Source organism: Metopolophium dirhodum, chromosome 1 (genome assembly GCF_019925205.1).
Source record: "Metopolophium dirhodum isolate CAU chromosome 1, ASM1992520v1, whole genome shotgun sequence".
Taxonomy (NCBI): domain Eukaryota; kingdom Metazoa; phylum Arthropoda; class Insecta; order Hemiptera; family Aphididae; genus Metopolophium; species Metopolophium dirhodum.
The window spans coordinates 33,052,924-33,077,605 of NC_083560.1; the positions used below are offsets into that span (position 1 = coordinate 33,052,924).

Consider the following 24,682-nt stretch of genomic DNA (forward strand, 5'->3'; position numbering starts at 1 on the left):
TACTAGACAACGTTTAAGTAGTCAGTCCTAAGTCCGAATACATTTTCATGAGGGAACTTACGTACGGGTGTATTTTTTTCCGTGAGGGACCTTACATAAGTACCCGCTTACCTGCTATGTTTAGTGTGGGAATTTACTAAACCCCCTTAGATATTACACTGACAACATCATTCGAAGAAAACAGTTGTTTGTTATTAGAGACTGTCGTAGGAGAAATAAATGAACTTTATTTTAAAAAAACATGGTCCTTTTGTTCACTTATGATCAAAGAGGTAGGAAGCAAAACAAAGAATTTCAAAAATTTCAGCCAGACCCTCTTTTACAATTCTAGTTGAATTAAATATTAAGTGAGGGAAAATTATGTAGTTTAATTAATGAATTAAACTGAAATCAATCTTAGTAGTTATGAACCATTAGTTTGTGTTAATGGGGCTGAAATTAAAAGAACTCGTTATAGAGTCAATAGCACACGTCATATTATTATGAATAGAGATGTAGATGATTAAAACAAAAAAATTATATTAATAAAAGATATTAAAGTGCATTATTTAAGGGCAATATGTTGTTCCTCCAATAATATAAGAGTAAGTTCAAAAATATATAAGATCAAATAGTTCTTTTAAATATGTTAAATTAAAAAAATAGTCAATTCAAACATCCAATCACTCTACAATAATAATAATAATTTAATAAAAATGACGTTTTCTTAAACAATGATGTATGCTAAAAATTCTTCTATTGTCAACTCATTATTCCTAATTATTGTATATATATTTTACGGTCAATGACGAAAATGATATTTACGTTAAAGCCCGTCCAATGTCGAAAATGACCTTGTACAATACAAATTTACGTAAATGATTGGTAATTTACGGAAGTGGCGACACATAATGGTTAATGTTGTAAACACGAGTATTATTTTTTTATTCACGTCAATTCCCAACTATCGTTGGACGTGGATGTAAATTATACATTTATAACTTACCTACGGGTCACTGTCAGTTATCTATCCACACACGTTACTACATTGGTATATTGTATTATTTATTAATATCATCGATAACCAGCGATAGTTCCTCGAGCAAACCATAATAATATTAATTCAATAATACATAGGCACATAACCGATGGCTAAGTTCTATAATGCCGTGGTTATCTAACAAATTATCAAGATATTAATTAAGATTATTTAGATATATTTATTTGAATTACAAAATGATTATCTTTTATTAGGTACAGAGAAAACGGCATTACTGTAATTTGTATACTCGATCACAAATCGATCCCTACAAAGAATGTTTCGTTGAATTGGAATCTGTAAATAGCGAAAAAGAAATTACGCAGAGAGAAGCTGCAGGTTTTAGTAGTGTCACTGGATCACAAGGTTACAGAAGGTGCAATTGCAAACTAAAGTACAGAAGAATCAAATGCACTTGTCGATTAGCGGGAATAGTAACTTTTGTGTAACTCAAAATGTCACAACAGCATGCCTTGCGAAAAAAATATAATTAATAAATAATAATAAATATATTATATCATTAATAATAAAAAAAAATAGTAAGACAACTATTAATAACTGTAGTCTTTAATTAATTCAATTATGTGTATTTTCAGTCATTTACGTAATTGACCAACAGTCAATGGTTAATAACGTTCGGTTAGGTTAATAATATTCGGCCATTGAGGTAAAATTGTTTTATTTTGTTTTGTATTTTTCAATAATAATCTATCATCTTGGAAACTGACGTCGTTGCCCGGTAGTTTACGAAATTAACCTAGCAACTTGGCTTATAACGTTAATGACCGGTTAATAACGTAAATGTTCAATTTTCGTCATTGACCGCAACATATATATATAATGATATACAAAATTATCAATCGCCTATAAAACAATGGAAAATGGGCATATATATATATATATAACGTACACAGTCTGCTTATGTTTAAAGTATATCGTTATATAAGAAATATGGTGTGGGTCTCACACTTCAACACTAATTATTCAATGAGATACATGCGTTTGAAAATATTATACGTGTAACGTACAACCATCGTATATGGCGGCGTATATGTTTTACGTGTAAAAGTGTGTAGATTAACACAACAATTTCAATCGTTTAACATTTTTTTAGATTTTTGGATTTTTGGACTGCATTATAATGAACCAATAAACTAAAAATAAAAAATTAAGTTTTGTGATGTCCTTTCTATAATAGAATATATTATGTGAATACCTAGGTACCTACACTTTAAATGTTGTAAGCTAAAATGTATGTCCTATATATTTTTTGACAAGAGTCCAGATATTTAAATTATTTAATTTCAATTGTAAGTTAAACTGTAATTTATTCAATTTTCAGACATTTAATTAATTTTTCTTTCTGTTGATGTAAATTATATTAATAGAGTAGAGGTACTTATATACTTTCAACATTTTAAAAGTATTTGTGTAGTACGTTTACTATTGCTATAATATATATCTTAAATATTATGTGTTATTATTATTATTAGTATAATATTATTTAAACAGTACCAATTGTGTAGCTATTTAAACCTTAATCACCTATAAACTGCTATATTTATTGTAAATTATAATACACTATCTGTGAAGTATATATTAATATATTATTATGAAGTACCTAGTACTGCATGGATGATAGTTCTTATAAATTGACGACAAAATAAACTAAATTAAGGATGGGCAGTGGATGAGTTTAAACGTTTAGGTACCCACCAATCACAAAACAATATAAATTATATAATATTATTTATTTATTAAATCAAAAGCAGATATAAGTAGGTCCTAGGTATAAATAAATTAAATAGGTAGGAATCTAATATATACATTTATATATTAACATAGGTATGTATTTAAGTTAAATACTTGTATAATGTATACCTAATAGGTATGTCCTTAGTTAAATCTTATTAAATAAAATTTAGGTATATACTACACATATACACTGGTACATATAAGTCATTGAACATTATTAGTATTGTTACAGTAGATCTAGGTAGGTATTCTATACAAATAGTTATTATAAAATAAATTATGGTAGGCATTAGACATTCGGATCTTTAATCTATTATAGATTTAACAAATTAGTTGAAATTCAGAATTTTACTGTTGAAAATTACAGGGTTTTAAAAATGCAATCCAGGAGATCAGTTCGAAGAAAAATTCAAAAAGAGTTAGATTCTTTACAGTGTATTAAAATATGTACTGCCAATAACAATGATTTCATCGAAAGAGAAGATAGCATATTTGTCAATTCGCTTTATATCCCTTCAACTAGCACAGAAAAAAATTCTCAATCTATACAGGAAACTTCCATTTCTTCATTTCATAATGTTCCAAATATTGTAGAAATCAATGTCAATGAAAACTGTAATTTATCTAATGCAGACCAGTCTAATAATAATTCAATAAAAATACCTTCTAGTTATAATAAAGAAAGTAATAATAGTATAAGTGGTAGTAGTATTAAAGATGATTTATGTAAATGGATAATTGAGTGCAATATTCCCCAAAGCACTGCAAGTAAATTATTGTATTTGATGAAACAAAGGGAAATAATTAATACCAATGAGCTGCCTTGGGATATCGGACATTGTTAGCTACTCCACGGTTAATATCAAGTATTCGTATTGTTGAACCTGGTCAATATTACCATTTTGGACTAGCATCAGGAATAATTCGACATGCATCCTCTAATAGGACGGAAATTAAAATTATAATTGGTATCGATGGATTACCCATACCTAAAAGTAGCAATAGTCAGTTGTGGCCCATTTTGGCATATATAAGTAATGATACAACTAAAACAGTTTTTCTGTAGGTATTTACCATGGCTATACTAAACCTAAGGACAGCAATGATTTTCTTGTTGATTTTATATCAGAAGCTAAAGAACTTGTTACCAATGGTATTAGTTTGAATAACTGTAATGAATCTGTTCCCGAAACATGGCACCGAAAAAAAGATAAAACATGTGCTTGGCCAATTGTATCAAAGAAGTCAAAAAAATTTATTGAAAAAAAAGATTATCCAGATGAAAAAAACTATCAGTGGTTACCTGCAAGGATGCTTGGTCGAAAGTATGGTAAGTAATAATTAAAAAATATATGTTTTTAAGGTGGTCACAGAAACTTAAATTTGTTTCTTTTTGTATTTTAGGGTCTTTAGAAGAAGCACGGATGAAAACAAACCGGACACAATTCTACTCAGATTTGTCTGCAAATGAAGATTTAAATGCTCAACGCCTGTTAAAATCAAAAAGTATAATGGAAAGTCCCCCTTCGTTAAGACTAAGTAAATTTGATTTTTAAGTTTAGTCTTCTAGATAATCTCTAGGTGTTTTATTTAAATTTACTTTAGTTTGTACTTGATAAATAATATTATATTTTTGTATGTACCTACCTAATTTTAATTTTTTAATTTTCTAGAAAAAATTAAAAAAACTGTTGAAAACACTGGTGGTTTTGATGATGAATCAGATATTGAAGATGGTCATGATTCTGATAAAGACCCTGACTATCATAAATCAATCATTGTAAATGGTATGTATATATTTTGGCTCGTATTTTTCTATATAATTTGTGTGTTATATTATAATATTTATTTCAAACAAGTACACATATATTTATTTGTTAACAGTTCCATCAGTATCACAAACAATGACTAATCGTAATGACAAGTATGTTATGAATTCTCCAATTGGGAAAGTTTTGATTGAAGAAACTAGTCCATCTATTATGTCTTCTATGCCTCGAAAACAACCATTAATTGAATCCATTACTTTGCCATCACCTCAACGTTCAAACACTACACCATCATCAAATCCTAAAAAAAGAGTTTTATTTTCAACTGTTGGGTCCAAAGGTAAAATCTGAATTAAAGCTGTATTTCCTAAATGATTTTTAATTTGTCTTTTGCTTATTAGGGTCAAATAATCGTTCATCTAAGTATAATACAGAATTGTATGGTATGTCTTATACAGGTATGTGTATTACTATGTTGTATAGAATGTATCAATGAAGTATATTTAAGAATCAGAACATCAGACCTTATTTATATTTGTATTACAATAATTCTTATTTTATTTGTAATAATAGCTAGGCAGTGGCACATTACACTATATAAGTTTTACAGATTTGTATAATTTTACAATAATTATTTTAAACAAGTACACATATATTTATTTGTTAACAGTTCCATCAGTATCACAAGAAATGACTAATCGTAATGACAAGTATGTTATGAATTCTCCAATTGGGAAAATTTTGATTGAAGAAACTAGTCCATCTATTATGTCTTCTATGCCTCCAAAACAACCATTTATTGAATATATAAATTTGCCATCACCTGCTGTATCTCATCGTTCAAACACTTCACCATTATCTCGACGTTCAAACCCTATACCATTAACTCGTCCTATAAAAAAAGTTTTATTTCCAAATGTTGAGTCCCAAGGTAAAATATAAATTAAATCTGTATTTCCTAAATGATTTTTAATTTATTTTTTGCTTAATTATAGGGTCAAATCGTTCATCTAAATATAATACAGAATATGACTGTGGCATGACTGATACAGGTATGTATTATAATTATCTTCTATATTGAATGTATCAATTAGTCATCGTTATAATAATAAAACTTCGTTGATATTTTATACATTCATATTTTATTTGTAAATTGTAATGGTAGCTAGGCAGTGGCATACATTCAAATGTACGTCATGTATGTGTTTATAATTATAACATGTTTTTCATATTATGAGTGTGTAGATCGGTTGGTGGATAGGTATTGTGGTCTAACTGATCTTGTATTTTTCATACATTTAAAATTTTTTATAAATAATATTAATTTCTTGGCAAATAAAAATATGTTTTCAATATTTAATTTTTTTCTACTCATACACCAGGTACGGCAATGGTAAATAAGTAGATTCTTGTAAATTAATTCGTCTATTTTCTAGCATTCAAAAATGTTGTTGTCAGTTTCTTAACTAAAGTTAAGCATGAAATTTCTGCGATACATTCAACTGTGAATTCAAGCTATATGGTGTTGGAAGGATTTATTAATAACTTTGGACAATCAAGAGCTACAGAAATAGCTATGCAGTATGAGAATAGATGTAGTTTAGACGATTTCTTCCCAATTACTAATGAAGAAGATTTACAAATACTTAACAATAAAATTAAGTCTGATAAACAATTTCGATTAAATATGGTAAATGTATAAACTATTATTTGTTGAAGCAGCTGTAAAAATGTTAGTTCAATTTTATTTAGGTTTCCAAGTTATCATTACTCGTGGGTACAAAAGATGTTGGTGATAGCGTGAGACGACTTATGGGACGTATGTTTATTGATGATGTATTAACCGAGTATTCTCTTCTGGGAAAAAAGAAGAAAAAAAACTTCTCAGAATTGCCTGTTTATCAACTATTGATAGGTGAGTACTTAACTTAAAATGATTTCTTTATTAATAATAATACTTTTGATACTTTTAGGTACTATAGCCTGTAGTTAGTATCATAGTTTAAAATTGACCTTATTTATTAAGTTATTAATTATTAGGTTAATGATGATATAAATAAGCTACACCCCAAAATACATAATATGCTAAAACTCTTGTTTAAAATTGGCACTATTAATATAATATTAATGAGCTTTTAATTCAAGTCTAGTATTTTGAACATAATTTATAAAATATTTATGTTTTAAAATACACTACTAATACATTGAAAATTAGACCAACATAATTATTAATTATTTACCTTAAAATATGATTATATTATTATTGATTGTTTAAATACAGAGTAAATGTCAGATAATTTTTATAAGATACCATAATAAGCCTTATATTCTTGAAAATTAGTTATGTTATGTTACGGTATTAAATAGAGCTTGGATATGAAGGCAGTTTAAACAATAAAAGCACTTAAAATGTGAGAGGCAAAAAGAAAAGTATTTGTGGTAAAATGATTAAACGGACATATATTTATTAATCTATATTGATAGGTAGTACTTGTAGGTAGTTTCATCTTTCTTAAGGTCCCCTGCAGCGGTAGTGGTGTCGTTAAAATCTATTGTCTTGGCTTTACCGCCGCGGTGAGCGGTGAAATATGTCCTGCAGCAATTCACCGCCACCACTGTAGTGTGTGGAGACCTTTAAACTTTAAATTAACTTGCCACACTCAATAAAGTATTAGGTTATATCAAAAAGTATTGCTAATAGTATAACACATTAAAATAATTTTAAACATAACATCGATAATGTGTAATCATCACAATAAAGTCTTATCGATTTGTACAGTTTATACATATTACTAACCACTGTGTGACGGGGAGTATAAGACCATTCCTTCGGGGTTTTTTACACCTTTAGCCATCTGTCGCGAGGGCGGCTCTTTCACGCCTTTGGATGACGCGGTCACATCCCTCCGACGGGTTACTTCAGGGCGCCCTGGCGCCAGGCTGACGGTCCCCCACCGGCTGCTCTCGTTCGAGATAGATCTGTGGGTTTCGTATAACCGCGTCGGCGAGCGCTGGATTCGACCCAGTCAAATAGCTCCCCTTCTACTTAGGCACTACTCCCGACAGCCCCCGCGAGGCCATCCACATATGTCGCGAACGCGCGGCCAGCGAGCGTGAGCACGCGAGGTACACGCGCGCGTCGGACGGACGCACGCCACACAGCTCGACGGGCACTGTTACCGTTCGGGCGTTAGCAATCAGTGGGGCTGTCCTCGTCGCCCGCGGGATGAGATTGAAGGATCCGTTATCCAGAGTACTCACAACGACTCTTTTCCCACTAGCATCGACACCGGGGCAGTTCTTACGCTGACGCGATGCAACCTTTTTTGAGTGGTACGGTTTTCTTTTGCCGGGTGCCGTGTCCGTACCGAATGCTCAGGTTTGAGTGCTTGTCAGTGGGTGTCCCCCAGCCGGACTTCCACCTTGCACGTATTCGCGCACGAGTTGGTCAGGCCCGTGTGCTCTCAGTCAGGTTCGTGCTAAAAGCACCAGCGCGCTCACAGAGGTCCGCGTCTGCTTCGCTCGTCGTGCTCTGGCACCTCTCACCCAAGCCCACTGGTTTGTCGCAGGTGGTATGATTCCCCACTTGGGTAGACGGTTCCCGTGCAGAAAAGGAAGGTGCCCTTCATCACCTCAGTCGTCCTTATTCGGGGACCCACGTCCAGGTCTTTTGACGTGGCTATCAGGTCTACCCTTCCTCAGTGCGTTGGTACACCTGGAACACGGTTATTGGTTTTTCCCGTGAGTCCGCGCTCTGCGATTCGGTCCGCTCCGATCAATTGCACCTCGAGCGCGGAGCTTTTTCGTAGCTGACGGTCGGACAGTCGTATGTGTAAGCAGATGCTCTGCGATCCATGAGGACCTGCGTTTGGCAAGCTGCCCATCTCTGGGGTATACTATTGGAGTAGCTGGTCTGCTGAAAACTGCCTAGCCAGTCCTCTTTTCCTTCATTGATGACCCTTCCCCGTCACCACCGGTAGGTCTCTGAGACCACCACCAGGTGCTTCCTATTATCCCGGGAAGCTCGGTTTGGAGATATTGGTTTTGATATAAAAATTATTTTTCTATTATCATAAACAAAGGTATTTGCATTCCAGTCCGAGCCCTAGTAATAAATATTATAATGTTACTTTTTGTGGTGGACATTTTATTTGTATTAACTTTATGTATGATTTATTTGTTTTAGATGCATTAAGAATCCATCAAAAATACAAAGATAAGATCAATAAAGATTTTAATGACCCATTAGCAAACTGGCTCAATCACTCTAAATTTAGGCTTCTGAACAAAGCAGTTGAAAAAAGTAACAAACTATAAATTGTGTTCTTTAATAAATATGAATTAATAAATAATAAACAATATATTAGGTACTATAATTGCATTAAAACTTTGTTTTATTTAAAATCTGCATTCCATTATATATTAAAGTACTCAAAATAATTAAGTATATTTTTAATCATTACTTATAATTATTGTAACTGGTGTTATTGAAGTATTATTGAATGATATTTGATTTTTGTTTAAAAACAATACATTTTTATTAATTGTATTTATTGACAGAAGTTATTTTACAATTAATACATTCGATCTATTAATTAACAAACAAATTTAAATACAAAAACTACAAGACAGTATATATGGTATAAGCTATATAAATTTGAAATAATATTTTAATAAATTTGTTACAATCTCATGAAAATGTTCTGAAGACTTTTAAACACTAATATTATAATATATTATAGGTGTAACATTTTGAGAATGTTAAACATATAGCTTTATTGTAACATTTAAAAGGCGGACAAAAAAGGACGACACAAAATTATTATAACATTCCAGTGATATTAGTAACACAAAGTTGAAATTTTATTAGAACATTACACGTTATATATTTCAAATGTTTTTGAAACTTCTCTAAACTTTATTTTGTTGTCCGTATTATACCTACCTATATGGGTATATTCAAGTCTATTGCTTCATTAAATGTTTACTATGTACATACCTATTATAGACATTACACTTCCTTCATCGAGTTTGAGTTTTTTTCTAATATCCTGTGTTTGAAATTGTCTCCTAGCTCCTGAGCATTCGTCACATCAATGCCCGAATTCAATTCAGTTGCAATTTTGCCATACTTTTTGTGTGTGCGTCTTAGATTAGTATTATTATTATTATTACACTATAAAGTACAAAATGATTTTCTTAAGGTTCATCTTTGTAATTTTAAGCAATTTAGAAAACATATCAAACCCATGGCAGCAATAAAATAATGGTAATAGATTATATGTCTTTGGTATAATGTTGTGCCAAAAATCTAACAAAGTAACACTATCACGTGAATAATATTGAAAATATCAGTAGTTTGATTTACACATGGATTTTTATAACTTACGATAGTATTTCAGAATTTTTTTTAATGATCCTAAGGATATTTATGTGCTTAAGACGATGGTGTGATTTAAAATTTAATATATCTGATTATTGTATACATATTATAACTTCTAATTAAGTAAAATTATTAAGTATTAATATATTATATAAATATACGCAAGCGGTGTATTATTCAGCAGTAAAGTTTGATTGCCAGTAATCTAAGAAATGGGGTTAACAAATATTTACTAATTCAAATTGATGGGTTGTGGTAAACTCTCCCAATTTATAAAACTAGTAAACTCCCTCGGGTCATAAGTAATCCACACACAAACACAGATGATGTCTTACCATACATTTTCATAATAGGCCCATTCACTATAAATTGTAAGCTAACGATGATTTACTACAATTCTGTAAATAAAGTATTTTCTAAAACGTTAATATTTTTCGAGATATAAATTGTTTACTGTTAAAAGTGTGACAACTCGTGTCATATTGCTGATGACCCGAGAGTCATGTGGTCGAGTCAGGTCACCAACCACGAGCCGAGACCCCAAAAGGTCGGAGTGCCGTGGATTTTATATAATATATTAATATTTTACACGAAATAGTGTGTCATGTTTTCTTTGCGTATTATTATTGTTAGGATTTCCTCATTTCTGGTACTACAAAATATATAAAATCCACGGCGCTCCGACCTTTGGGGTCTCGGCTCGTGGTTAGCGACTTGACTCGACCACATGACTCTCGGGTCACGAGCAATATGACTCGAGTTGTCACAGATGGTGACCTTGCCAGGATTTTAATTATGACTATAATTAATTTAAAAGAGGAAAAAAAGACATAATAGAAACATGACACATAGGTAGTAGGTGACACTTCACGTGTATATTATAGTGTTTGCACTACTACGGGTCCAAGTAAAAACGGTTCTAATAGTTCAATATTGGATGGATACATAATATTATATATGCAGGTGATATTGTTCTTAGTACGTCTAGGAAAGTACCGACCATGTTTGTAAATAGTATACTGTCCAAGAACCACTGTTGCCTGCGTGTATTTTCAGGAATGTCCCTGGTAACAACCCATGTATTGTGTCCAACATAATAAGCGCTGATTGATTTTGTGCTGTGCGCCCGTGTCTATGGAGGGACCTGAGTCTGTTTGCGTGTGTGTCGTATTCCAACGTCACTGATGTTACAGAGTTGTCGAACATCACGATCACCGGAGGGGTTGGTTGTTATCGCGTTGGATTTTGGTCGGTGGCTAATAATAAGTTTTATTTTAAGGTATACTTCTGTTCACATCGGTGTGTGTGTCTGTGTATTTGTCTCTTCCCCTTTATCAGGTTTGATGATGTAACCATGTACAAATTTAATGTATCAGTTATCGGTCTACCGCAGTCTACCGTTCATTATCTATGTTTGGGTGCGTGTCGTTCCGGCGTGGCCGTGAGAACGTTCCCCATTCCCTGCCTAACGGTGTCTACGTAATGCAATGTTATATGATTAATTAATATTATTATTATAACTATCCGTTTGAATAAGTTCATCATTTTTTTTCGACCGGTTTTCGCTGAATAGCGACAGATGTGTATAATATATTATATAATATGTAATAGGTCTCGGCATTGCCCGCCTGGCATACATATCGACTATCGTAACGATGGTCATTCCATATACGCTGTATGAATCCACGTGCAAACAGATCGCATAATATTACAAATACGACGATGTTAATTTTTGATGAAATGATGATTGAAAATTTTAAAACATGTTGCGATTAGATTTTTTTTAATATATTGTTAGCTTTGGTTGGTAGACCAAGACCATACATATTTTGCCCGCTAGGCCCGTACACACACCGATGGTTAGTTTTAAACTGCCCATAAGCTGTATCCCACGGTGATAATAGCGCACGCACATCACACGTATTATAGGTAATCACACGTCTGTGTTTCCGTTCATACGTGATGTGTACATATCGTTAGGTATCTCGTTTTCAAGAGTAGTGTGCCTAGTGGGAGTGTATTAGTACTTAATGTGGTGCTTAACACTGCATTCATTTAATTTTACGTTATGGTTATTTACTGTTAAATTTGTGGTTTCAGCCCCGTCGACCGCCGAGTTGTTGGGTAAATTTATTAACACTATCTTATTGTGTTATTGATGAATTATTTTCTATTCTAGAGTTTCAGCCCTGTTGACCAATGTGCCGTTGAATCAGTTTAGTTCTCATCAACAAATTTGTCTGTTGCTGTGTATTTTATCATATCTGTTGATGTGATTATGTGATTTCGTTTATCGTTAATCGTTATGATTGATACATTATTTTACTGTTTCTTTTATTAATTTTCATTTTGTTTCATTCAAATATTATAAAACTATGTACCGTGCCACGGTGATTTTCAATTATATTTGCCAACCTAATATTGTGTTCTTATGTGTCGGCCCAGCATTCCGGTGACGATTTCCATTGATATAGTATCGTAAATTTATTTTTTGTAATACTGACATTATTTGTCTTGCGACATAAAATTTTCATCTGCACGTTCCGAGCCTGCACTTTAGCAGGTCAATATTTATTTGTTTTTTTTTTTAATTTCTTGTTGGAATTCAATGGGGATTAGAGATTCAGTTCTACGGATTATGTTCTTACAAATTTCGATTATTTGATTTTCCGTGCCTACATCTATGTACGCCGCTGGTAAGCGAGTACTCGTCCCCCAGATCGTCTAATTGACCACCTTCTCCAGCCTGTGACGACGTGCGACGACCACAATGATACCACCAACTACTACATTGGATACACCAAATAAAACTGTAACCATGGTTTCCCAATCTGGGGTGGCAACAGGGAATGTCCTTCCACAGCCTACCAAAGTTGAACCTACACTTACATGTCCCCAGCCCAACCCAATAAAAATTTTAACATTTTTTTCAACTCAACATTTAGCAGTCAATTAGCAACAATTTGCAAGACTATTTTTACAATTTGCAAGCCTTTAGTTGAATCATAAAATAAAAAAAACTAAGGGTGGGGCTGGGGACATGTCATTGAAAACACATTTTTAAATTTTTCTTGAACCATCATTTAGCAGCCAATTAGCAATGATTTGCAAGCTAGTTGTCGAAATTTCCAAACCAATATTTCGACTTTTATACGCATATTTAAAATTTGCACATGTCGCCAGCCCCACCCCGTACCGATATAATGCGATTTTTGACTTGCTATAAGTGTCAACATTTAGCAGCCATTTAGCAACGATTTGCAAGCTAGTTGTTGACCAATATTGAATTTCGTCTGTTACGTGCATTTCCGAAATTTGCACATGTGGCCAGCCCCACCTCGTACCGATATAATGCGATTGTAAGAATTAAGTTCTGATGGAATTTGAAATACCCAGTAAATTCACTAACTATATGATATCAAATTAACTTTATAAAAAATCTGAATGAATCCATAGTCAAAAATCGCATAATATCGGTACGGTGTGGGGCTGGTGACATATACAAATTTCGGAAATGCGTATAACAGATGAAATATTGAATAGCAAACTTCGACAACTAGCTTGCAAATCGTTGCTAAATGGCTGCTAAATGTTGACACTAATAGCAAGTCAAAAATTGCATTATATCGGTACGGGGTGGGGCTGGCGACATGTGCAAATTTCGGAAATGCGTATAACAGATGAAATATTGAATTGCAAACTTCGACAACTAGCTTGAAAATCGTTGCTAATTGGCTGCTAAATGATGGTTCAAGAAAAATTTAAAAATGTGTATTCGATGATATGGATGGGGCGGGAGACACATGTCCCCAGCCCCACCCTTAGTTTTTTTTATTTTATGATTCAACTAAATGCTTGCAAATTTTGATCAATCTCATTAAGCAAGGTGTGCCGTGGAAGTTTGGAGAATAGGAGCTCAAAATGTTCAACCACGTGAAGCAATCGTTTACCGAACAGTACCTCTCACACCCCTTGTTCGATCAGGTATTTTATTGGCAGACCGATATCGGGTTGGGAGCCAAGCTGTTCCAAATTAGTCTGACAGAGAACTCCGAACGATTCTGTTCGCCAACCGAATCCTGAACTCCGCGGAACGGAATAACTCCATTACCAAGTTAGAACTCTTGTCGCTTGTTCTGGAATATCCTGTTAAGGTGTTCACGGACCACCAAGCGTTGACGTTCCTTTTCCAGTGTAATCTGAGGAATGCGCGCTTTACTCGTTGGACCCTACTTTTGCATTAATTCGTTTCGCGTATCACCTATATTCCCGGGTCTGATAATATCCTGGACGCATAATCGTGAAACCCAGCAGGACGGAATGAAGAGGTTTCCAGGTCACTAAGTGGTCCCAGTATTCTACTAACCACCCCTTTAAATGTTCGTAAAGAACGTGATCGACAACTACCATGTTTCCAAGCAATCTTGTCCTCGCAAAAAGACGATCCACCATTCATAAAGATTATCGATCTCCTTAACGGAGACAGTCCAGAGGCCTGGCCAGAAAGTCAGCACTACTGCGTTGTTGAAGGTGTTCTTTTCTATCACCGACACGCAAGCAGCGACCAGTGGTTGGTCTGTGTCCCAAACCATCGAGTCGACGAACTCATCGTTTCGGTACATCACCACTTCAGACACGTAGGGCCAAAGAAATGTATTCTCACTATTCTCGATTTCTGTTTTTTCAAACACCTCCAGACCCGTGTACGTTCAGTGATACGCACGTGTGATCTATGTCAACGAACCAAGGCGTCGATAAGCAAATCCACAAATTCTTTTTGCTGTATCTAAGACCATACTTTTACGGTTAGGTACGGTTAGAACTGTACCATAGTACAGTTCTAACCGTCGTACAGGTAAGACGTTCGGTCTTTTCCCGTTGTGATTACGTCCGTTATCGATACGTTTTTATCTAGTTAATTATAGTTTGGTTTTTCATAATGCCTCTCACTTGCTTAATTTGCTCATCGGCCATTAACCGTAGTACTACCTATTTAACTTGTTGTGCCTGTAAGAAAACTACAGCTCATAGTAATTGCGTTACTACTACTGGATCCTCTCCTAAAAACGCATCTTCTTGGAAATGCAGTATTTGCTCTCCTTCTAATTTCGATTTACTCTCTAAAATCGAAAAATTGTTCGACCTATTAAATTCTACCAATGAAAAATTAGACCGGGTTGTAGCTGAAAATTCTCGTTTTCAAGAAAAATTATGCTTACTTGAACAAGAATCGTCAAATTAGAATCAAATCCAACTTCTAATGCCAACGTTTCTTATTCTGACATGTTTAACGAACTACATGATCGCCAATCTCGAGAAAAAAATATAATTTTATTTAACGTACCCGAGTCGATTAATGATGTCGATGACACCTCATTAGTTAATGACATTTTTGCTAAAATTGATGCCCCTATCGCTACTTCACTAATAGTCCGCCTGGGTAAACGTGGACCAAAACCTCGACCGATAAAGATCACATGTGAAAAAAAATCCGACGTTGGGTTAATACTTAAGTCAAAAAATCGCCTCCGGAATCTACCTGACAAGAAATTTATCCACGTAACGGTTGATTGGACCACTTCACAACGCAGTTTCTACAATAAAGTACGTGAACAACTTTCAATACGTAAAAACAATGGTGAAAACAACATTTACATCGGCTATATCAAAGGAGTTCCAACTATTCTACAAAAAAACTAAATACTGCCTCAGGTTTTACACATACAGATAATACTTTTATAAATAATAATATTAATTCATCTAAATTTAAATGCAAACATATTGATGGCTTGTTTCAAAATGTTAGGGGGTTGCGTACAAAGTTAGATTTATTACGTATCAATGAACCGTTATTTACTTTGGATTTTTATGTAATTGTTGAGACTAGTTTAAATAGTAACTTCTTATCATCTGAACTTGGTTTTTCCTCGTTTGAGATCTATAGATGTGATCGTGACTAAACAAATTCTGGCGTTAACCTTGGTGGCGGAGTTTTAATTTGTGTAAAAAAAAAATTTTTTTCTAAACGTTTAAATGCACTTTATACTCCAAATTTTGAACACTTATTTATTCACGTCCGTGTTAATAATAAAGACTTAATAATCGCTGGTGTTTATTTTCCACCCAATAGTAACAATGATAGTTACGTTTCATTTTTTAACGCTTTAAATTTAATTGTATCATCACATCCTGATTATGAAATTATTATTTGCGGTGATTTTAATCTACCTAAGTTAAACTGGGTTGTTCATAAGGACTATGTTAAGTACTACGGTAATATCTATAATCAGGCAGCAACCGTTATCGATGAATTCGCTTATCTCAACTGTCGACAATTTAATAGATGGTATAATTTATCGGACTCATTACTTGATTTAATATTTTCTAACATTCCAAATGTTTGTGTTCTTAATGACGCTGATAAAGCTATTTTACCTTTAGACACGTTATATCACCCTGCTCTGTATATTAGCTTTAATATTTCTACGTGTTGTAGTAATTCGGACCCAATTCCAAGTTATTTCGATTTTAACTGAACTGACTTTTGTGGCTTATCGTACGCTCTTAATTCTTGTAATTGGAACGACATTTTAAGCAGTCCGGACATTAATATAGCCACTTCATGTTTTTACTCGTGTTTTTAAATCCTTAGCTATAAAAGTTGAATATTGTATAAATAACTACAAAATAGTTATTACATTTTTTTTATATCAATAAGCTCTTAAAGGTCTTAATATAATATTTATTTATTTCATCTTAGAATATTAAAATATTATATATATTATAATTAGGTATATATTAAAACCAAGAATAACTATTATAGTTATTTTGTTTTAATTGAAAAATATTATTCATGGGAATATGCAAATATTAGAGTATATTACTATATTTTATAAATTGTAAATTTTGTAATTTTTTACAAAATTATGTTATTCAGAAAAGTAACGGAAATGTTAGTATTATTATAGTATGTACAATTCTATACATTTTAATTGGTCGCAGTGTGGACTATGTGAGGACCGTGTGTAAAATGTATTTAGGGGCCCTAAATTAATGTAATTTTCTTCATCTTTGTATTAAGACAACAATTTATTGGCACGTTTTAGATTGTTAGCGGAATGATCAATGTATTGATTTTACAAATATGATGTGTCTTTGTGTGTGTGTGTGTGTAATCAATCTACACGATAATTAGTCAAAATAATACATTGATTTTCAACATTGTCAGTGGTTTTTAATATGAAATTGGGTTTAATTAGTACTATTAAAAGGTAAAAAGAATGTGCATATGTTACAGGCAAGTAAACTTGGTAGGTTAGTTACAGGAGGAATCCAATCAACCTGTTTACTAAGTATTGGGGAGTCATTAGAAGACAGGTGGGGAGGACAAGAATTTGTAGAGGACAATGACTATGGTCGCCTATCTAAAGCGAACAGAAGATGCACCGAAGAACAAGAAGCAGCTACACATTTCCAAGAAACAATGAAACGTGATGAGGAAGGACGATTTGTGCTGCGACTGCCCATAAAGCACGGAATTAGCAATCGTGGTAAGACCCTTTATATGGCGACAGCAAGATTTATGAGAGTTGAGCGCAGGTTGCAAAGATACGAGAGCCTTAGAGATGCGTATGTTGCATTCATGAAGGAATATGAAGCCAACGGTCATATGGAGGAAGTAGATAACATTAGTACCCCAACCACATTGTCGAGCCAGTGGGCCAAATTTATACTTTTACGAGTAACAGCTCAAATAGCGGCTTATATTATTTTATCGGTTAGGCCAAAAGGGCCATATATTTACACTGTGTATTATTTAAACAATTATTATATTATCGCAATTTACTACCATTATAATTTTAGTTTTCATTTATTTGAGTTAGGTACCCGTCCAATATTCTTTAAGCACACACGTCACATTATATAAACATTTACACACCCACCCACACACTAGCACTCTCTGGTCTTGCTCGGCGACCCCGTCCACTTCCTTTGAGTCGCTACACACACATACACATCTATACACAGGTCGGTCGGTGTGTGAGTACAGCGCGCGAAGTAATCAGCGATCGGGCCGTACGGGCTAACTATTGTTTCGTCCCCGGCGCAATCAAGTATGCTTCAAGTATAATACATATAATATAATATGTCTAATGCAATCTCGCCGAGTACTGTACAAAGCACATGAACAAACCAAGAAAAACATACAATTTTTGATTTCACAGTCACAAATTTGATGAGATAAAAATAAACGAAGTAGTCACGAAAATTACGAAAACAAAAGACAACCGACTAGTGATAAGCGGACGATAGAATATCTGCTTTCGATAATGGACGAGAATACAACAAACAATGCATGAGGTCTATGGATCATATAAATGTAGGGAAAATTAAATAATCGGCACCTGAAATGTTATATTTCATCAGGTATTTTGGGTTTTTCTTATCGGTGGTTTTGTACTAATAGGTGAGCCAATTTGGGACCTTTATTTATTAAAGTCTTAGATACTAGACTACGTTTAAGTTGTCAGTCCTAAGTCTGAATACATTTTCGTGTGGGACCTCAAACCTTATTTAAATAAAAACTGAACTCAATTATATTAGTGATGAACCATACATATAACTTTACGCTACGACGAATTAGTAGAAGTGCTCAAACAATGATTTTGAGTTTTTCGATGGAAATATTTGTTTATAAATGGTTGCTATTGGTTGAAGGGGAAATAATTAATAGAAAAAGTATTTATTTATTATTGGTTGCAATTGGTTAATCGGGCAGATCAGGTAAAAGCATGCATCAAATCGAATTTTTGCTCATTTCCCACCAGGGTGGCTAAGTTGCACTTACTGCAGTGGGTTACACCAAAAAGGAGTTGAAAAATCACAATTTTTTTGACATTTTTAATGGGCCTCAAAGATTTATATTATATATAAATGAATGTTTGTGTGCAGATCTCTGGGAAGAAGATAGGCTAATTTATTTTAAAAAGGTTAAATTTGGGTTTTTATTCATCGGATTTTAGTACGGTTAGGTTAGGTTTGGATTATGTATTAATTGATTATATCAATTCACCGTATTAAATCAAAATAAACTTGGTATAACTTTGATACTTTAGAGTTAAATCATACACTTACGTTCAAACAGCACTGGGTCTGCGATCTACCACAAGTAGATTGCCTACCTGATAATATACTGCTGCATGGGAAGCAGAATTTTTATTCCAGGCAACAGGAAAGTTAAGATACATTTTGAACACCATAAACTAAATATTAAATAACGAATTGAACAAAGTTAGAGTCATATATAGAATTGGTGCATTTAACGGGCAACGAAGTCCACAGGATCAGCTAGTTAGAAATAAAAATAATGAAAATAAAAACGTGTTAGGACTTTTAGTCCGACAGTCAAAAAAATGAAACATTACTTTCTTTCCAACTTTTTTCAAAACGGATTTTTTGTCCCTTGCGAAAATAACAATGTAATACGAGCAAGACGTGTAGATTCTCGTTGAAATGTGTACGTCTCTGATTGATATGAGTCGATGCACGTTGTTACACTTTATGATTTACACAACAATAACCTGTTATCAGAATAAACGCAATAGTAAGTTAACTTTTTGAAGAAAGATTAATTTCGTGTCAAAAGAACGACTGGTCGGTGTTGTGTGGTTTTGCTGCGGGCGCCGTCGACATGCGGTCATCTGTATTGATCTGTCGTGTTCCGCTGAGTTCACTACTGTAATGAGTCTATTGTCTGTGCGTGTCGCTTATATAAGGAAGCGATTGTCTTATCCCCCCACTCAATCGTTATAATGTAACGTCAGAATTGATTGTTCGCCTTTTTTATGTGGATTGCGCGTATTCATGTTGTGTTTTCGAATATTGTCATTGGGTTTTTAGCAATATTGATACGATAAAGGTGTTTCGCACGTTGGGTGCTATCTTATTATTAATTTTGTGCATAGTTTTAGAAGTGATCTCAGGTTGTTCGACCGAATGTCGTATAGTGAGTATGTGCGTACATTTATGTCGTATTTTGCACATTGTCATTGGCTTTTTGGCACTATTTGTACGAATACGGTGTTTTGTTATGTCATATGTTCGCGAGTGTATGTCACCGTCCCTTTGTATAATTTTTTAGGATTAATATTGAAAGTGATTGTTACATTATGCGTATGTGCGGAGGATGTGTTTCTGTCGTGTAAGTTATACTTGCTTAGTATAGTGATGAATGAAATATTTGGTATTATGACTTTGTAAGTTAGTATAATATTTATATAGGTTCATGTATGTAAGTGCTGTAGTAAATTTTTGTTGACGTGTTGTTTTGATTTGCGCCATGATATATTTTTGCTATTTTTATTCTCCCCTCGTGTAATTTCAGCAGTGGTATTCTGTTGCTTAGGTGCTTGAGTAAATGCCATATGTTATTCATATGTCAATGTTAGTTTTTGTAATATTTGTATGAAAGGGGTTCTTAGTTTGGTCATGTGTTTATGTGTCATTTTACCTTTGTATGACATCGTAACAATTATAAATATAAATATGTTACATGACACCTATGTATATAATACGAACTCTACCGTATGTACGATTAACTGCTGACCGATACATTAATATTAAAACACACACATAATTGTAAGGCCTATGGCCAACACACACAATGTATTAGTAAGTTAGTTCGCTGTGCACCTTAGACCTCAATACACACTTCGATTACCGGACTCCGTATGACTACGATACAGTTACATAGTATAATAGAACATAGTTGATATATTTGTGAGTATTAATATTTGTAAGTGTTAAGTAGACAATAAAACATAATTATAACTGAAAATGAATCCTAGTAATTTAAATATATTTAAGATCCTGATATCTACATATCTGCCCCTGGCTACGGTATTTATATCTATAGGATCCTACGATTCTCCCTGGATATCTTATATTTAACTGGTCGTTCCCCCGACCACGTTACATATTGGTGGAGGCACCGAAGCCTGTAATAATTACAGTTATATTTGGTTCCTAGGATTTTGTTTCAGTTTGAGTAAATTTATAATTTTAAGTAGATTAAAAAATATTTTTTTTTTCTTTAGTAAAAATTTAAGTGATTAATACTGACTATAGGTTTTAAGAGGAATTTTAAGTTTTAAGAGGGATAAACGAATTTGAAAAGAAAAAATTATTATAAGTGAAATACAGTTTTGAATAAAGAAAGTGTAAGTGATTAATACTGACTATAGGTTTTAAGAGAGACAATTGAATTTAAAGAAAAAATTTAATTTTAAGTGAGATAAAGTTTTGTAATTAATATTGACTATATAGATTTTAAGAGGAAATTTAAGTTTTAGGAAAGATAAACGATTGTGAAATAAATAAATTTAATTATAAACCAGAAAAGTTTGAAATAACGAGTTTTGAGTGATAATATTAAGCATAGATTTTAAGTATTAAGGTAGCAATATATTAGTATATATGTTAGAATATAACAAACTGTTTAAAATTTAAACATACACAAAAAAAAAAATATGTTAGGAAAGTTAACCATAGTTAATCTATTTAGAACGAGTCTTTTTTTATTAATACTGGTATTAGAGAAGAATTATTAGAATTTCTTAATAAATTAACGTTAGAACAAGTACAGATTTTATTTAATGCAAGTAACGCAAATCGAGTAGAACATTTTAAAGATAACATAAAAAATTTAAACGACAGATAATTAGATATTTTTGAATCTTCCTTAGCACAAGGATAATTAGATATATTTTTCAGTGGTAAACTAGGACAATTACCATACATAAAGAAAGATAGGTTGAAAACTATTTTACACGAACAATTCGACATAGGAACAGACGGTCATACTCAGGAACAATAAGGAGATTTAGCACGTAATATCATACGGAAAAATATTAAAATAAATAACGAATCAATAGAGACATTAACTAATAACGTAACAGAAAACTCAGTAGTCATAAAAAATTCAGAAAAAAAAGACGATCAAGGCAGTTTAAATCTTAACGACAAAACATTTATTCTAGACAAAATATTAGATAGTAACTATTTGGATATAAATCAAACAAATTGCATAGAACCAACTAAAATAATTAATATTTATAACAATAAAAACGAACTAAAATCAAAAATGGAATTTAAAACAATAATCCATCAACCCCAAACTTTTTCGGGAAAAATGGGAGAGGACGTTGATTCTATTATAGAAAATTTTGACTTAGCTGCAATAATAAATAACTGGGGTGAAACAGAAAAAATTACGTTGTTACCATTATATTTGAAAGACTCGTCATCAAAATGTTTTAAATTAATAAAAACCAAAACACCAAACATAAACTGGGAACAGACTAAAAAACAAATAAAGGAGAAAGTTACTAATATTGGGAATGATAAACTAGAATACAATTAAACCAAAGAAAGTTAATGAACAACGAAACTTTAAATGAATTTATAATAAATATTATGGAACTTTGCTATAAAATTAATCCAAACATGATAGACGAAGAAATTTGCGAGAAAATATTGGCGGGTTTACCAGATGAAATATACAATTAAATAGACATTTTAGACAACACAAACATAACGAAAATAACAGCAAATTTAAAAAGATACGAATTAGCAAATCTGGTTAGAAAAACAGATGAAAAACAAAATTAAACTGTAGATAAATTAAATGAAGAGATAAATATTCTAAAAAAAACCCATTCAACAATTAACCACAGATATAAGGGAAGAACCGGTACAAAATCATACACCAAATTATACCAATGGAGCTAATAACAATAATAGTGAAGTTTATGATCAACAATTTCCAAATCAATATTTTTCACCGTATTTTAATCCAAACCAACAAAACTCTAGATTTACATACAATCAAATGAGTCAAAATATACCAAATACATTTACACAACAACAAAGTCAGTATCAAAAATTTCAACATTGGAACCCTCCAAGGTGTCGATACCAACGTGTTATGGATGTGGCAAGGTGGGACATATTGAGAGAAATTGTTACAACCAAAAAAAACTAAAAGTCCTGCAGGCACCTGGGCCTGTGAAGGGTATATTTCCAAAAATCAGGGATTACAATAGTATGACTAATGAAATAAATCCTGTAATATATAGTTGCTACAAAATAAACGAACAAATAAAACATAAAATTGAAATATTAGGAAAAATTAATGACGAACCGACATTACTACTATTAGATACAGGAGCCAGCGTGACAGTTATAGATAAAAAAATGACATTACTTGATAATATTAAGCCAATTAACGATATAGATTTAAAAACAGCCAATAGTTTAAAATTAAACATTATATGGCTCAATGATAATTAAAATACAAATAGCATCGCTCATAATACACCATCAGGCAGTGGTAGTAGATAGTTTGTGCTCCCCAATCTTATTAGGTTTAGATTTTTTGAAAAAAACACAAACAGCCATGGATTTAAAAGACAATATTGTATTATTCAGATACGATGATCAAGAAGTAAAATTACCAATAGAAACTCGGGAAATAAAAAACGATATACAGGGAACCGAAATACAAAACTTTTCCCACGAAATATTAAACGAATATCAACAATTTTTATTGCTTGATAATAATTCACAACATTTTAACCATAGATACGAGGAAATAACTGGCGATTCGTTCAGCGATTGGTCAAGTGAGGTCCGTTTCGCCAGCACTGCCACTTTCGAATCATAATACCAAACTTTAATAGTATTATGTACTTTTTTTTGTACAATTTTGTACAACCCCCCTAACCCGAGAAAACCCGGTTTTGTTATGCGCGTGCTGGAGAAACGTTTCCCCAGCACTGCCAATGTCGAAAATCTAAAAATTTCAATTTTAAACTGCTGTACAGTATTATATACTTTTTTTTGTACAATTTTGTACAACCAAAATTAAATTTTGTACACCCCTCCAAACACGACCAAAACCGTTTTTCCTATGCGCATGCTATTATGTACTATACTTGTGTACATTTTAATTGAATGACAAAACAGTTTTTCCATTTTTCAAATCGATTACCTGTATTTTCCTGTATTTCCTATGCCCATACTATTATGTACTATACTTGTGTATATTTTAATTGAATGATGATACAAATACAAAATACATAAAACGTAGGTAGTATACTATTTTATTCCTAATTCTAGAATTTTATTTCTAATTTATTATTTATACACATTTTATTATACCTTTTTTTATCCAATAGATACTGATAAATACTTAATATACTTGCTTACAGTCTCTTCCGTGTTTGAAATTATATCATTGATATTTGATATACCATTCAATTTATTGATGTGAATGATGTGATTATATTTTTAATACCAAAAGTCCGAAATGTAAATTTATCATTTTATTTATAAATCTATATCAAATATTTTGGTAAGAATAAAAGTATTTTTATAATATTTTTGTATACAGTATTATACGCCACGGCGTGGTTTAATTAATAGGTTGGTAATAATATGAATGAAAAGGATATTTGATGTAAAATAAAATTATTTTATACTTTTTGTATACTGTTAGGTATTTTTTGTTAGGAGTGCTGTTTTTATTACTTAACATAAGATTACAGAAATATAGAATCATTATTTACTGAATGTTTTACTTAGTATATAATAGTAATTCAACATTTACATTTTTTTTTGTTGCCGGTTATACATTTTCTTTTAGATCATCGTATAATTCCCAATGATTGTTTGACCTATATGCAAATCCTTTATAAT

At 32.5% G+C, this 24,682-nt stretch overlaps 2 protein-coding genes across 2 annotated transcripts; both read left to right on the plus strand.

Annotated features, from left to right (window-relative positions):
• The first annotated feature begins 3,150 nt into the window (after window positions 1-3,150).
• Window positions 3,151-5,055, plus strand: LOC132936646 (uncharacterized). Its single transcript, XM_061003403.1, has 6 exons — window positions 3,151-3,541; window positions 3,840-4,103; window positions 4,178-4,312; window positions 4,447-4,560; window positions 4,658-4,882; window positions 4,944-5,055. Exons 1-6 carry the CDS (start codon window positions 3,151-3,153, stop codon window positions 5,036-5,038), a joined length of 1,224 nt encoding a protein of 407 aa, XP_060859386.1. The 3' UTR covers window positions 5,039-5,055.
• Window positions 5,056-5,215: 160 nt separating this feature from the next.
• On the plus strand, window positions 5,216-8,859 carry LOC132937406 (uncharacterized). Its single transcript, XM_061004222.1, has 5 exons — window positions 5,216-5,473; window positions 5,538-5,594; window positions 5,979-6,232; window positions 6,295-6,457; window positions 8,729-8,859. Exons 1-5 carry the CDS (start codon window positions 5,233-5,235, stop codon window positions 8,857-8,859), a joined length of 846 nt encoding a protein of 281 aa, XP_060860205.1. The 5' UTR covers window positions 5,216-5,232.
• The last annotated feature ends 15,823 nt before the right edge of the window (window positions 8,860-24,682 follow it).